The sequence below is a fragment of the Orycteropus afer genome, unplaced genomic scaffold (assembly GCF_000298275.1).
Source record: "Orycteropus afer afer isolate SDZICR_OR568_19922 unplaced genomic scaffold, OryAfe1.0 scaffold00075, whole genome shotgun sequence".
NCBI classification, from domain to species: Eukaryota; Metazoa; Chordata; class Mammalia; order Tubulidentata; family Orycteropodidae; genus Orycteropus; species Orycteropus afer.
The window spans coordinates 9,682,720-9,695,915 of NW_006921662.1; the positions used below are offsets into that span (position 1 = coordinate 9,682,720).

Sequence of the window (13,196 nt, forward strand, 5' to 3'; positions counted from 1 at the left end):
TTCTGGGAAATAAAATGGTACAACATGTAAAAGAATTTTGAAAAGTATAAATCTGTACAAATATTATAATGTAAAAATTGTGCCCCCTTTGATCTTTATGTTTTATCGAAAACAGTTTTAGATGTGTTTTCATAAAGGATCTGCAATTGCATTATATTTCGCCCCATGATTTAACTCTGGTAAGACACTAATGTGTGTACAGGTGCTATTGCTCTTCTAAGGAAAAAGTAGATATGATGAATACGCAATTTGGTCACTACACTGTTGTTTGTGGTTATATTTATGATGAGTTTTGAATCTAAGGAAAATATCCTGCCTGATGTAAGTGGACCTTTAGTAACACTGGCTCTGTGACATCTGGTTTCTATAGGAGTTGATCTAGAGCAATCAAGAAAAGAAGAAGAGCAACAGATGTTGCAGGATGCCCGCCAATGGCTCAACAGTGGGAAAATAGAGGATGTGAGGCAGGCTCGCTCAGGGGCCACAGCCCTCCATGTGGCTGCTGCCAAAGGCTACTCTGAGGTTCTCAGGTATTGTCCATTTACATCCATCAGAACTCTGGGTGATTGGGAGATTATGAGTTGGGTTTTGGAAACAGGATGAATTAGATTCTCAACTATAATGTGCTCCCTTTTTTTGTTGTTGGTTTCCTCTCTAGCCTGTAGTCTTCTCACATTTTGCTGATATTCATCTATAGATGGTCTCCTTCCTCCTTACCATCCTTCTAGTCTGTCACTGTCATGTATGATGGGACACAGAGTTGAGGTATAGTGACCTATAAAGTGACCTTACACAGCCTCTTTCAGCTCTGTGATTTATCATTAATTTCCTGCAACCTCAACCTTTTGTGACTTGTAATACAGGATAGACTTGTGATCATTTTGGTCCTCTTTGGACTAATTTCTTTGGGGTCACTAGATTAATTATACAAACCCTAAGTGTTCAATCTCCAGCCGGGGTAGGATAGTCAAATTTATATGAGGGATTTTGACTCTACTACTCTACCTGTAAAGGGCCTTGGTGGCACAGTGGTTAAGCACTTGGCTGCTAATGGAAAAGTCAGCTGTTCAAACCCACGAGCCTTTCCATGGGAGAAAAACGTAGCAGTCTGCTTCTGTAAAGATTTACAGCCTTGCTAACCCTATGTGGCAGTTCTAGTCTGTTCTATAGGGTTGCTATGAGTCCAATTTTACTCTACCTGTTCTATTTTCCTTATATCAGTACATACTTTGTGTAACTCTTGGTGCTTAATGCTGACAGGTTTTCTCAAATAACATAGGTTGCTAAAAGCATTGTATTTTGGGTTGTTGTTGGACTATTTTGATGCTTCATATTCTACCCACTATGAGGTTTCCAGCAGGTGTGGCAACAGGTTGGTACTCCATTTCTGCCTGAGAATGATGTGTACATTCTGCTCAATTCTTGGAAGATGTGTGGAGACCCATAATACAGATAGCTTCAACCAGCCCAGTGTAATTTGGGGCTCCAGGATTCATCAGGCTTCAGGAGTCACCACTTTCCCCTTCCATGCATACAAATTAGAGTATAGCTTTAAAATGAGCAAGAATCCCTTATAGATGCTTTTACAGAGTGGGAAGTGTGAGAGTCTACAATAAACATATGGAAAAATTGGAAAGCTAGTTGGTACAGTATCCTGTAGATAAATAAGTTCTCAATTTGTATGTTACTTCTCCACTGCACTGGAAAATGGAAAATGCAGCTTGTGGTAGAGCTGTGCGATTTCACTAATTGAATTAGGCCTTAGTTAATCTCAGGTATCAAAGACCCACATCTTTCCACATGCTCCTCTTTTATGTTGTAACATGGTTGTGTGTAGGAAATACCATGTGACCTTTTGGAGAAGGTTGCCAAATATCATCTACAATTGGTCCTCATAGTAATAACTATGAAACCTGAGATGAACCTTAGAGGGCAGAAATAATTGCAGGCCCCCTGTGATTCAGTGCAAAATCTGAACTATCAATTTAGTGATGATTTATTTGGCAGAAAACTAATAATACAGGGGAGATAAATGTCTTGTTTGGGGTTTTCTTCTTAGACTTTTGATTCAGGCTGGCTATGAACTCAATGTTCAGGATCATGATGGCTGGACCCCCCTCCATGCTGCTGCACACTGGGGAGTGAAGGAGGCTTGCTCCATCCTGGCAGAAGCACTCTGTGACATGGATATCAGGAACAAACTGGTTAGTGAGCCTGATCCTTGAAAAGGGCAATAAGATTGGTGACTAGGTCTCTAGAAAGTCTGTGAAAGGGTCAGCCTAATTGCCCTGGGGACGTACACATCACTGGTAGCACTGGTGCTGTATCCCTCCTCCGCCTCCCCTTATCAAAAGAGACATGTTTGCTATGTAAAATAAAACTGCACTGACCTAGCCTTCTGAATCTATTTATGTTAACCCCTCTAAAACAAACAAACAGGAAGAAAAGAAACCTGCCAAATGTTTTGTGTTTGTCAAAAATGAGTTTCTGAGGCTCTTAAGGCCGTTGTCTATAGTGAAGTGTGAAAGATTTTATTTTTTAATTCAAAGCTGAGCTCTAGTCATATTGAGTCATGAAAAAAAAAATAATAATGACACAAACCCTTGAGTTTGGCTGAAAATAGTGTTATTCTGTCTCATTACAAGCAGCTTAGAAGCCCTCAGACTCCAGTGTACTAATTTTGTAGGGATCCAGAGATACGGCCTTTTAATTAGTCAGTGTTCTCACCTGCCTCACATTTCTTCTGATCCCAGGTTTCATTCTGACTATGGATGAGTCAGGCTCCTTAGTTGTGCTGATGTTTCCTAAAGGAGATGACCTCTGTATCTGCCCTTCTCTCACTTAAAGGAAGATGATTCTTATGACCTAATCTTTAGTATGCAGGCACTGTGGATCTCCTTCTGAAGTTTTTAAGAGCTCCTTATTGAATTTATCATAACAATTAAGACCATTTTAGAACAAATACAAGCAAAGATTTCAGTTGATTATTTGCAAGAAGCAATGAACGTTAGAAATCGTGTGATGATTTGTTCAGTATATTTTGCAAAATATAAAACTCTGTATTTAAAGGACTTGCTCTTTTATGTTATGTTTCCTCTGTGATGCAGGCGTTATATCATCATGTAGGATAGATTACTCAAAGAAGCAGCTATCATTGGAATCAAAGGCAGAAAGTGAATATAGAGTACTTATCTGATAAAATACAGTCACTTGCTTGTTACTTATTTTCTGTTGCCCCTTTCCCCTCTGCCAGGGCCAGACACCATTTGATGTAGCTGATGAGGGGCTCGTGGAACACTTGGAGATGCTCCAGAAGAAGCAGAATGTAGTGAGTCTCTCTTGAGGTTTTAAGGCTTTTGTAACAGTTTACAATCCACTCTCGGTATCTTAACCCTTTGCTGTAGTTATGTCTCTGACAAAAGCTGATATGGACATATCTGCATTCCAGAGTTGATAATTGTTGCCTTCCAGGATGAACCAATGGTCTACTAGAAGAAAATGTCCCAGAAAACATAGCTGTTAAAGTTTACCTATCATAAGCTAGCATTCATGCAGCTAAAGGTTAAAAGAAAAAATACCTAATTAACTAATAATTATACTTGAGTTCTAGAAAATGATTATGATGTGTTCAAACCAGAGTTTTTTTCCTAAACAAGGGCTAAAAGAAAAAATACCTAATTAACTAATAATTATACTTGAGTTCTAGAAAATGATTATGATGTGTTCAAACCAGAGTTTTTTCCTAAACAAGGGCTACCAGAATAGAGGATACCACATAGTTTGTTTTTTTTTTCCTTATTGATTAAAAGATGTCATTATTAAAGTTCATTGATTAGAGAGAACAATACGTTTGCTTCTTTAAAGATACATAGACATACGATACCAAAGCTGTCATTTGGTATTGGACAGTACTTGGTCGGTGATTCTTACTTCAGATTCACCAAGTATCCAGAATTCAGCCTTCTTCCCCCTGCTACTTATTCTGAATCTCTTGTTGCTTGTTTGCTTGTGCCAATCTGCTTAGTGGTGTAGAGGTAAACTTCATGAATGTGGTACTGCAGAATGGAAGAACTCATCCAATATATAGATGGACAGTGAATAACTGACATTTTCTACCCCTCAGGAGAATGAGTGATCTAGGTGAGGAGGATAAAGATCACTGACATTAGGGTCTTGAGAATTCCCTGTTTTAGCAGTGTATGACAGGAAAAAAAAAATCACTGACTCTCCTTTTTCACTTTTGCATGTGTTGTGGCTCAGCACATGAACTCAAATTTAGGGCAAATGTAGGAAACTTAAAGCAATTTTGGATGGAAGAAATGTATAGCTCAGTGATGGGACAGATCAACCATATGTAACCTCATATGTGTTCTGCATCATATCTGGGCTGGCAAAGTGAAGATTCTTATACTCAGTGGGAGAATCACATACATCGCGTTCAGACAAAAACAACTTACAGTTCGTTTTGCTTTCTTTAACTAACAACCAGGATCACTAAAGATAGGACAGACAGGACTTTCTAAATACAGTATCAGTGCTATTATTTAGCAAAACAACCTTCCTAATACAACATATGTACTTTGCATAGGTTCTTTTTTTAAAAACTTCTATCCTGAAATAATTTTTAGGCTCACTTGGCGTTGCAAAAATAGTACAGAGAATTCTTGTGTATCCTTTACTCAGCATAGTTATGTTTTTACCTAGAAATATCATCTTTACTAAGTAATACTTCTACCTTAATGGGAATAGTGTTTAACTTTGCCCTCTGCATAACTTTGGAGTCCAGGGATATAAATACATTTTATCTAGAGCATGCATCTAAATGCCATACACTTTTCTCTAAGGGCTTATCTCCTGTTCTGTCTTTTCTTTAGAACTTTTGCCAACTTATTTAAGTATATGGATCATGAAGAATTCTTTCAAACGTCCCTTCTGGCTTTTTATCCTTCAGAAACTAAGCTTTGTTAGAAGATTGGGTTAGGATATTTGATAGAAGTAGTTTTATTGAAGCTCTAACACTTGTATTTTTTCTTCGCTGCCTTGGTAAAGACTATTCTCTCTCATGATCTTCTAAGGAGACTCAAATGATGTGTTTCTCTTTTTCTCATCCTTTGGGGTTAGTCCTATCTTCTTCAGACTGACAGTACCGGTTTGAGTTCTACCCACTGTTGTTGATTTTTTTACCAGTAGTCAGTAGTCAGCTGCTTCCCTTTTCTCTCTGTTTTTCCACTTTCTAGCTTCGAAGTGAAAAAGAGACACGGAATAAACTCATTGTGTCAGACCTGAACAGCAAGTTGCAGTGTGGACTCTTTAAGAAGTAAGAGCTTTGGGGCTTGAGAAATGGGATGAGCTGTCTGTGGCTGTGTGTATGACATACTTAGCTTGAGAACTCTTGTAGTAAGGAAACTCTGTGTTTGCCAAATGATCTTTAAACACATGGGAATGCTTGAGTTACAAGGAGGTGGCATTGATACATGGAGTAGGCTCTGAGGATGAGTGAAAGTGTTTTAAATGTATAAATTAATTGAGAGTATGTGCACTGTTTCTTTTTTCCTAGTTTAGGGGTTCTTAGACTCAACTGCTCCCCTTACTAGAGTGTAAGTTCTGTGAACTCAGGGACCATGTCTCTTTTGTTTACCATTATTCCTGGTATATAATAAGTACTCAATAAATATTTGGTAAAGGCATTTTTTAAATATTTACCTGCCTCATTATCATTAAGATGAATAGCTCTCTTTTTTGCTGTGGATTGGACAAGCCAGATCTCCTTTAAGTCATACTCTAAAGTCAAACCTAAATCTCAGTTTGCAAAAAAGCAAAGATTCAGGACACAGTTATAAAGGAGGATTTGAATATGTTTCTGTGATTGCACCTACATAAGGTCTACAGACTCATTCCTTTTCTTACATGTGATTGTAGTGCACTTGTTGTTGTTGTTGTTGTTATGTGCTGTGGAGTCAAACCTGACTCATAGCGACCCCTCCTTGGGTTTCCGAGGCAGTATCACTACAGAAGTAGATAGCTCAACCTTCCTTCTGAGGAGTGGCTGGTGGGTTTGAACCGCAGCCTTGCACTTAGGAGACTCTTTGTCATTTCTGAATGTCACTCAAATTACTATCTTTATTTTAGCAAAGAGAAGATGCTCTATGAGGAGGAGACACTCAAGTCTCAAGAAATGGAGGAAGGAAACAAGGAATCCAGCAGCTCCAGTTCAGAGGAAGAAGAAGGTGAAGATGAAGCTTCTGAGTCAGAAACTGAGAAGGAGGCAGGTAATGCAAAGATGTTCATGGCAAAGATCCTTCCATTTCCATAGTGAGAGGAGATCACTGCTTGTCAGAGAGCCAGCCAGGCCTCAGCACTCCAAAAAGAACTTAAATTTAGTTTTTAAGGATGAGATATCAAATTGCTACTGAAAACTTGGTTATACAAGCTCTGAGCTATGTTAGACTGTATTTACCAGTTCCTATGTCGCTGTAGGATAAAGTGCACAAAGAATTCTTTGTGAGGGAGTCAACTGTCCTGACCTCGGGTTTGTGGATAGTATGGAGACCAAATTCCAAAAGTCAGTATGTTGAGAAGCGGAGGAGGTGACACCTTGCAGAGGCACTTGTGGTCAAGTACCTTTAACCAACTGGTGAAAATTTGCATTTATTCTCAGGTTTGTCTGATACCCTAAGTAGAATCCTAATTTTTTTTTTCCCTCTCATTGTAAGAAGCTTCTTTAGTTCCTGAAAGAGCTCTGGTGGCTCAATGCCTAATCCATTTGACTGGTAACCAGAAAGTTAGCAATTCAAACCCACCAGCCAATCCACAGAAGAAAGATGTGGCAGTCTACTTCTGTAATGATTTACAGCTTTGGAAACCCAATGGTGGTCTATATGGGTCGGAATTGACTTGATGACAATGAGTTTGGTGTTTTGGTTTTAGTTCCTAAGTGGATTGAGGAAGGAACAAAATTGTATTTACCTTTATGACTGTTAGAGATAAAGTACTTATCATATTGGAGCTTCTTAAGTTTATTATCTGGCAAGATAGGAGCTCCTCCAATGAGGTGCTGGACATGCCAGACCAGCAAGCTTTAAAGTAGCCCATATGTTTTGGTATATAGTCAGGCAAACACTGAGAAAAGAGACACTGCATATTTCTGAATAATGGTTCAGCCAAACAGAATAGTTCTCACAGATAATTGAAGTTAATGATAAACTACGATTTTATAGTACACATGCCCTGTATTCATTAGCATGTTTCCCTTCAGATTTGAGTCCATGAGAAGATGAACTGTTTCTAGCTAGAAGACCAAGTTAGAGGGGAAAGGGTCACACATTAAGTTTATAATGGAATCTGTTTTCCTCTGAACTCTACCATAGCTGGCCCATCCATAATTAAGATATTTAGTTCTCTCTCTTGTCTGGCCCCTCGTTCCTGATGAGGTCTGGCTTTGCTGACACAATTTTTCTCAATTATGAAAGAACACTGCCCTTCTTCATGTCCCTTGCAATCTCTGAGGCTCATTGAAAGTCACCAAGAGAAGCCAGAGACCACTGGTTCTATAGAGAAGACAGTATAATGACCTTAATACACGAACTTGAATATCTCTTATTAAGCAGGCACAATTTGCTCTAGAAACACTAGTGTAGTAGCTATCAAAAATTTAAAATATGTACTTTCTTGACATGCTTAATTTTTATTGAGTACTTATACATCCTAGGAAGTCCCTGGGTGGTGCAATTAACGCGTTTGGCTGCTGACAAAGTTTGGAGGCTTGAATTCACCCAGAGGCCCCTCAGAAGAAAGGCCTAGTGATCTACTTCAGAAAAATCAGCCATTGCAAACCCTGTGGAGCACTGTTCTACTCTGACATACACGGGGTCGCCATTAGTCGGGATTGACAGCAGTGGGTAATTGGTACATGTGCTAGGCTTCAAGTGCTGTCTGGAATTAATACCTGAGCTTACTTTATACTAATTTACTTAGTGAGCTACTGAGGTATCAGAAGGATGGGAGAGAGCTGCCTGGACTAGTGTAATTGCTTCGTGATTCGTGCCCTTCCCTCGGATCACTTGTTCCCTGCAGCCCATCTGCATGTTAGTATTGAAGTAAAACACCCACTGCACCCTTTTGGTCATGCTATATGTCTGTTCAAAAACATTTTGTGACTACCTCTTCCAGTCCATCTTTGCCTGCAGAGTAAATCTCAAACCCTATAGCCTGGCCTTCAAAGCTTTTCATAACCTAGCTCCAGCTGACCTTTCCAATTCTATACACAGGGAAGAATGTATATTAACTCAATTGAATTGCTTAATTTCCTCAAACATGCCTTGAGCTTTCATACCTCTGAGACTTCATTTGTGCCTTAGAATTTATTTCAGGACATGAAAAGCATGTTGAGTGATTTCTGTTAGAAACTAGAGGACCTAGCAGGTTGAGGAAGTCTCTCTAAGTTTTCCTGATACAGGAGGCTGAAAGGAATGGACAACGTTACTGTTTTTCCACACCATGGTAGTTGCTTCCCCTATGGAAAAAGGTGATAGAGAAGCTCATGTATCTTCAGTCAAAACAAGGCCAGGAGCTGACTGTGGAATAGACCATCAATTGCTTATATGCAATTCAACTTGAAGCTGAAGAAAATTAAAGCAAGTCCACAAGAGCCAAAATATGACCTTGATTACATTTCATCTGAATTTAGAGACTGTGAAGAATAGATTTGATGCATTGAACACCAGTGGCCGAAGACCAGACAAATTGTGGGAAGACATGCAGAACTTCATACATGAAGAAAGCAAAAGGTCATTAAAAAGACAAGAAAGGAAGAAAGGACCAAAATGGATGTCAGAAGAGAATCTGAAACTTGCTTGTGAAGGGAGAGTAGCTAGAGCAAATGGAAGAAATGATGAAATAAAAGAGCTGAACAGAGGATTTCAAAGGGCAGCTCAAAAGACAGAGTGAAGTATTGTAATGAAATGTGCAAAGACCTGGAGTTAGAAAACCAAAGGGGAAGAACATGCTTAGCATTTCTCAAGTTGAAAGAACTGAAGAAGAACTTCAAGCCTCGAGTTACAATATTGAAGGGCAAAATATTGAAAGGTGCAGGAAGCATCAAAAGAAGGTGGAAGGAATATACAGAGTCACTGTACCAAAAGGAATTGGTCAGTGTTCAACTATTTCAGGAGGTGGCATATGACCAAGAACTAATGGTACTGAAGGAAGAAGTTGAAGCTGCCCTGAAGGAATTGTCAAAAAACAAGGCTCCAGGAATTGATGGAAAACTCTTTGAGGTGTTTCAACAAACAGATGCAGCTCTGGGGGTGCTTACACCTTGATCTAACAGAATGTGGAAATTATCAGACAATATCATTAATATCACATGAAAGTAAAATTTTGCTGAAGATAATTCAAAAATGGTTGGAAAAGTATATTGACAGGGAAGTATCAGAAATTCGAGCTGATTTGGAAAAGGATGTGGAACATGGGATGTCATTGCTGATGTCAGATGGATCTGGGCTGAAAGCAAAGAATACCAGAAAGATGTTTTTATTGACTAGGCAAAGGCATCTGACTGTGCGGATCACAACAAATTATGGATAATGTAATGAAGAATGGGAATTCCAGAACACTTAATTGTTCTCATGAGGAACCCGTACATAGACCAAGAGGCTATCGTTCAAAGACAACAGGGGGATACTGCATGGATTAAAAAAGGAAGGGTGTGCATCAGGGTTGGGTCCTTTCACCATACTTATTCAATTTGTATGCTGAGCAAATAATCTGAGAAGCTGGACTATATGGAGAAGAATGCAGCATCAGGATTGGAGGAAGACTCACTAACCTAGGATGTACAGATGACACCAGCCTTGCTGAAAGTGAAGATGACTTTAAGCACTTACTGATGAAAATCAAAGACTACAGTCTTCAATATGGATTACACCTTAACATAAAGAAAACAAAAATCCTTACAACTGGACCAATAAACAACATCACAATAAATGGAGAAAACATTGAAGTTGTCAAGGATTTCATTACTTGGATCCACAATCAACACCCATGGAAGCAGCAGTTAAGAAATCAGACATTGTATTGCACTGGGCAAATCTGCTATAAAAGACCTCTTTATTTATTTAAATTTTTATTGTGATTTGGGTGAAAGTTTACAGAGCAAATTAATTTTCCATACAGCAGTTCATACACATTTTGTTTCATGACATTGACTGCTATTCCCCACAATGTAACAGCTCTCTTCCCACTTCTTCTCCATAGTTACCTCTTCCCTGTGTCCTTCCCTCCCATGCACTCCCACCCCCTGAGCTGTCTTCCTGTTCACTGCCCTTCTGTTCTCTCAGGATTGATTGCTCTAAGGAGTATATCTCCCTGGTGTAAATGTTCATCCCCTATGTCTGTCTGTTGTTTGGCTGGAAGCCACAGGAGTGAGTTCAGTTCCAGACCTGAAGGGTAACTAGGGCCATAGTCTCAGGGATCTCACCAGGCTCTGTCAGACCAGCACACCTGTTTTTTTTGTTTTGTTTTATTTTTAAGTGATTTTGAGTTTTGTTCCACAGTGTTCTTCCCACTCTATCCAGGATCTCCTGCACCAATGCCCCTCCAAGTAGTTGACAGTGGTAGCTGGGCTCCATCTAGTTCTTCTGGTCTCATGGTCATATAGGCTGAGGATCCATAGTCTACCAGTCCCTTGGACTAATTGTTCCCATGTGTCTTTGGTTTTCTTCATTCTTTGCTCTGGATGAGGAGAAACCCGTTGTCACATCTAGATGTCTGCTTGCAAGCTTTTAAGACCCCAGTCACTACTTACCAAAGTAGGATGTAGAACAATGTTTTTGTATAGTATGTTATGCCAATTGAGCTTGATGTCACCAGCGACCATGGTCGTGACCCCACAGGTCCAACTACTTGCTCCCTGGCTGTGACCAAAAAGCCACTAAACTATCCCTTGTCAGTTTTATTATACACCCAGACATTCTTACAGCACATACAAATATGCATGTAGAAATGTTGTCTGCTAACCTGTGCATGGTCATGGGCACACACATCCCTGCCTAGACATATCTGATCATTCAACCTGTCCACCCATATATCTGCCTCTAGATCATTACTTGCCATCACTTATGCCACAGTACTGTACATGCAAAGTGGTTCATCTTTGTTGTCTGTACCTCCTGTGTTATCTCTTTATGCCTTCCTCTTCCTCAGTCTCATGTGTTGATCACTCAACTTTTGGTACATTGCCCTTCCCTACACCCAAATCAGTACTTGTTTCTACCTATCTAGCAGTGTTCCCTCTCCACCCCTCCCCTCCCTGGTAACCAATACAGAAAGTTTTCTTCTATATCTAAACCTTTCCTTGACTTTTTACAATAGTGAACTAACACAATATTTGTCCTTCTGTGATTGACTTATTTCACTCAGCACAGTGTCCTTCAAGTTCATGTATGTTACACAGTGTTTCACAGATTCTACATTATTCTTTAGTGTTGCATAGTATTCCATTGTGTGTGTATGATAGTTTGGTTATCCATTCTTCTGTTGATGGGCTCTTGGGTTGTTTCCATCTCTTTGCTATTGTGAATAGTGCTGTGATGAACATGGGTATGCATATATATGTTTTTGTCCTGGCTCTCATTTCTTTAGGTTATGTACCTAGTAAGGGATTGCTGGATCAAATGGTTTATCTAACTCCAACTTTTTAAGGAATCGCCATACTGATTTCCACAGTGGTTGTATCATTTTACAGTCCTACCCGCAGTGTTTGAGAGTCCTAGTCTCTCCATATCCTCGCTAGCATTTGATATTTTTTGCCTTGTTGTACTTTGCCATTAGTGCTGGGGTGAGATGCTATGTCATTATTGTTTTGATTTGGATCTCTTTAATGGCTAATGATTTTGCACATTTCTTCATGTGTTTGTTGGCTGTCTGAATATCCTCTTAGGTGAAGTATGTATTCATGTCTTCTCTCCATTTTTTAATTGGATTGCTTGTCTTTTTGTTGTTGAGGCACTGAAGTTTTCTATAAATTGTAGAGATAAGTCCCTTGTCAGGTATGTTGTTGCTGAATATTTTTTCCCAATTTGTAGGTTCTGTTTTTACTCTTTTGGAGAAGTCTTTTGAAGCACATAAAAATTTAATTTTCAGAAGGTCCCAATCATCTAGTTTATCTTCCTCTATTTGTGCATTTTGGGTTATTCTTGATAGTCTATTTATGCCATAAAATAGGGCCCCTAATTTGCCCCTATTTTTTCCTTGAGGAACTTTATAGTTTTAGGTTACACATAAGTCTTTTCTCCATCTGGAGTTAGTTTTTGTGTATGGTGTGAGGTACAGATCTTATTTCATTTTTCTACAAATGGATAACCAGTTTTGCCAACACCATTTGTTGACTGCCTTTTCCCCATTTAATAGATTTTGGCCCTTTGTCAAAGATGAGCTGACCATAGATTGATGGATGTATTTCTGGGCTCTTAATTCTATTCCGCTGATCTATGTATCTGTCATTAAACCAATACCAGGCAGTTTTGACTACTGTAGCTGTATAGTAGGTGTTGAGATCCAGGAGTGTGAGACTTTCTATTTGTTCTTCTTCTTTGATAGTGCTTTCCATATCTGAAGTCTCTTTCCTTTCCATATGAAATAAGAGATTGGTTTTTCCATATTCTTAAAAAATGTTGATGGAATCTGGATTGGGATTGCATTGAATGTATAAATTGCTTTGGGTAATACTGATATTTTCACAATGCTCAATCTTCCTATCCATGAGTGTGGTATGTTCTTCCATTTATACAGATCTCTTATGGTTTCATGACGTAGTGTTTTGTAGTTTTCTTTGCACAGGTCTTACAAAACTCACTGCCATTGAGTCAGATCCAATTCATAGTGACCCCTCCCTGGGTTTCCAAGGTGGTATCACTATGAAAGTAGATTGCCCAATCTTCCTTCTGAGGAGTGGCTGGTGGGTTTGAACCTCCAGCCTTCTGGTTAGCAGTCAAATGCCTTAGGCACTATGCCACCAGAGCTCCTGCTCTTATAAAAGACCTCTTTAAAGTGTTAAGAAGCAAAGATGTCTCTTTGAAGATTAAGATGTGCCTAACCCAAGCCATAGTATTTTCAGTTTTCTCATATGCATGTGGGAGATCTGGTAGCGTAATGCCTAAGGCACTTGACTGCTAACCAGAAGGCTGGCGGTTTAAACC

The 13,196-nt window shown here is 39.3% G+C and overlaps 1 protein-coding gene across 1 annotated transcript in view; it reads left to right on the forward strand.

Moving 5' to 3' along the window:
• Window positions 1–13,196, forward strand: part of PPP1R12B (protein phosphatase 1 regulatory subunit 12B) — a 322,390-nt gene that overhangs the window by 103,641 nt on the left and 205,553 nt on the right. The window contains exons 4-8 of the mRNA XM_042780984.1: window positions 371–530; window positions 2,060–2,204; window positions 3,254–3,328; window positions 5,238–5,317; window positions 6,130–6,269. Of these exons, the coding sequence (XP_042636918.1) occupies window positions 371–530; window positions 2,060–2,204; window positions 3,254–3,328; window positions 5,238–5,317; window positions 6,130–6,269 (600 nt within the window). The remainder of the gene's footprint in view (window positions 1–370; window positions 531–2,059; window positions 2,205–3,253; window positions 3,329–5,237; window positions 5,318–6,129; window positions 6,270–13,196) is intronic.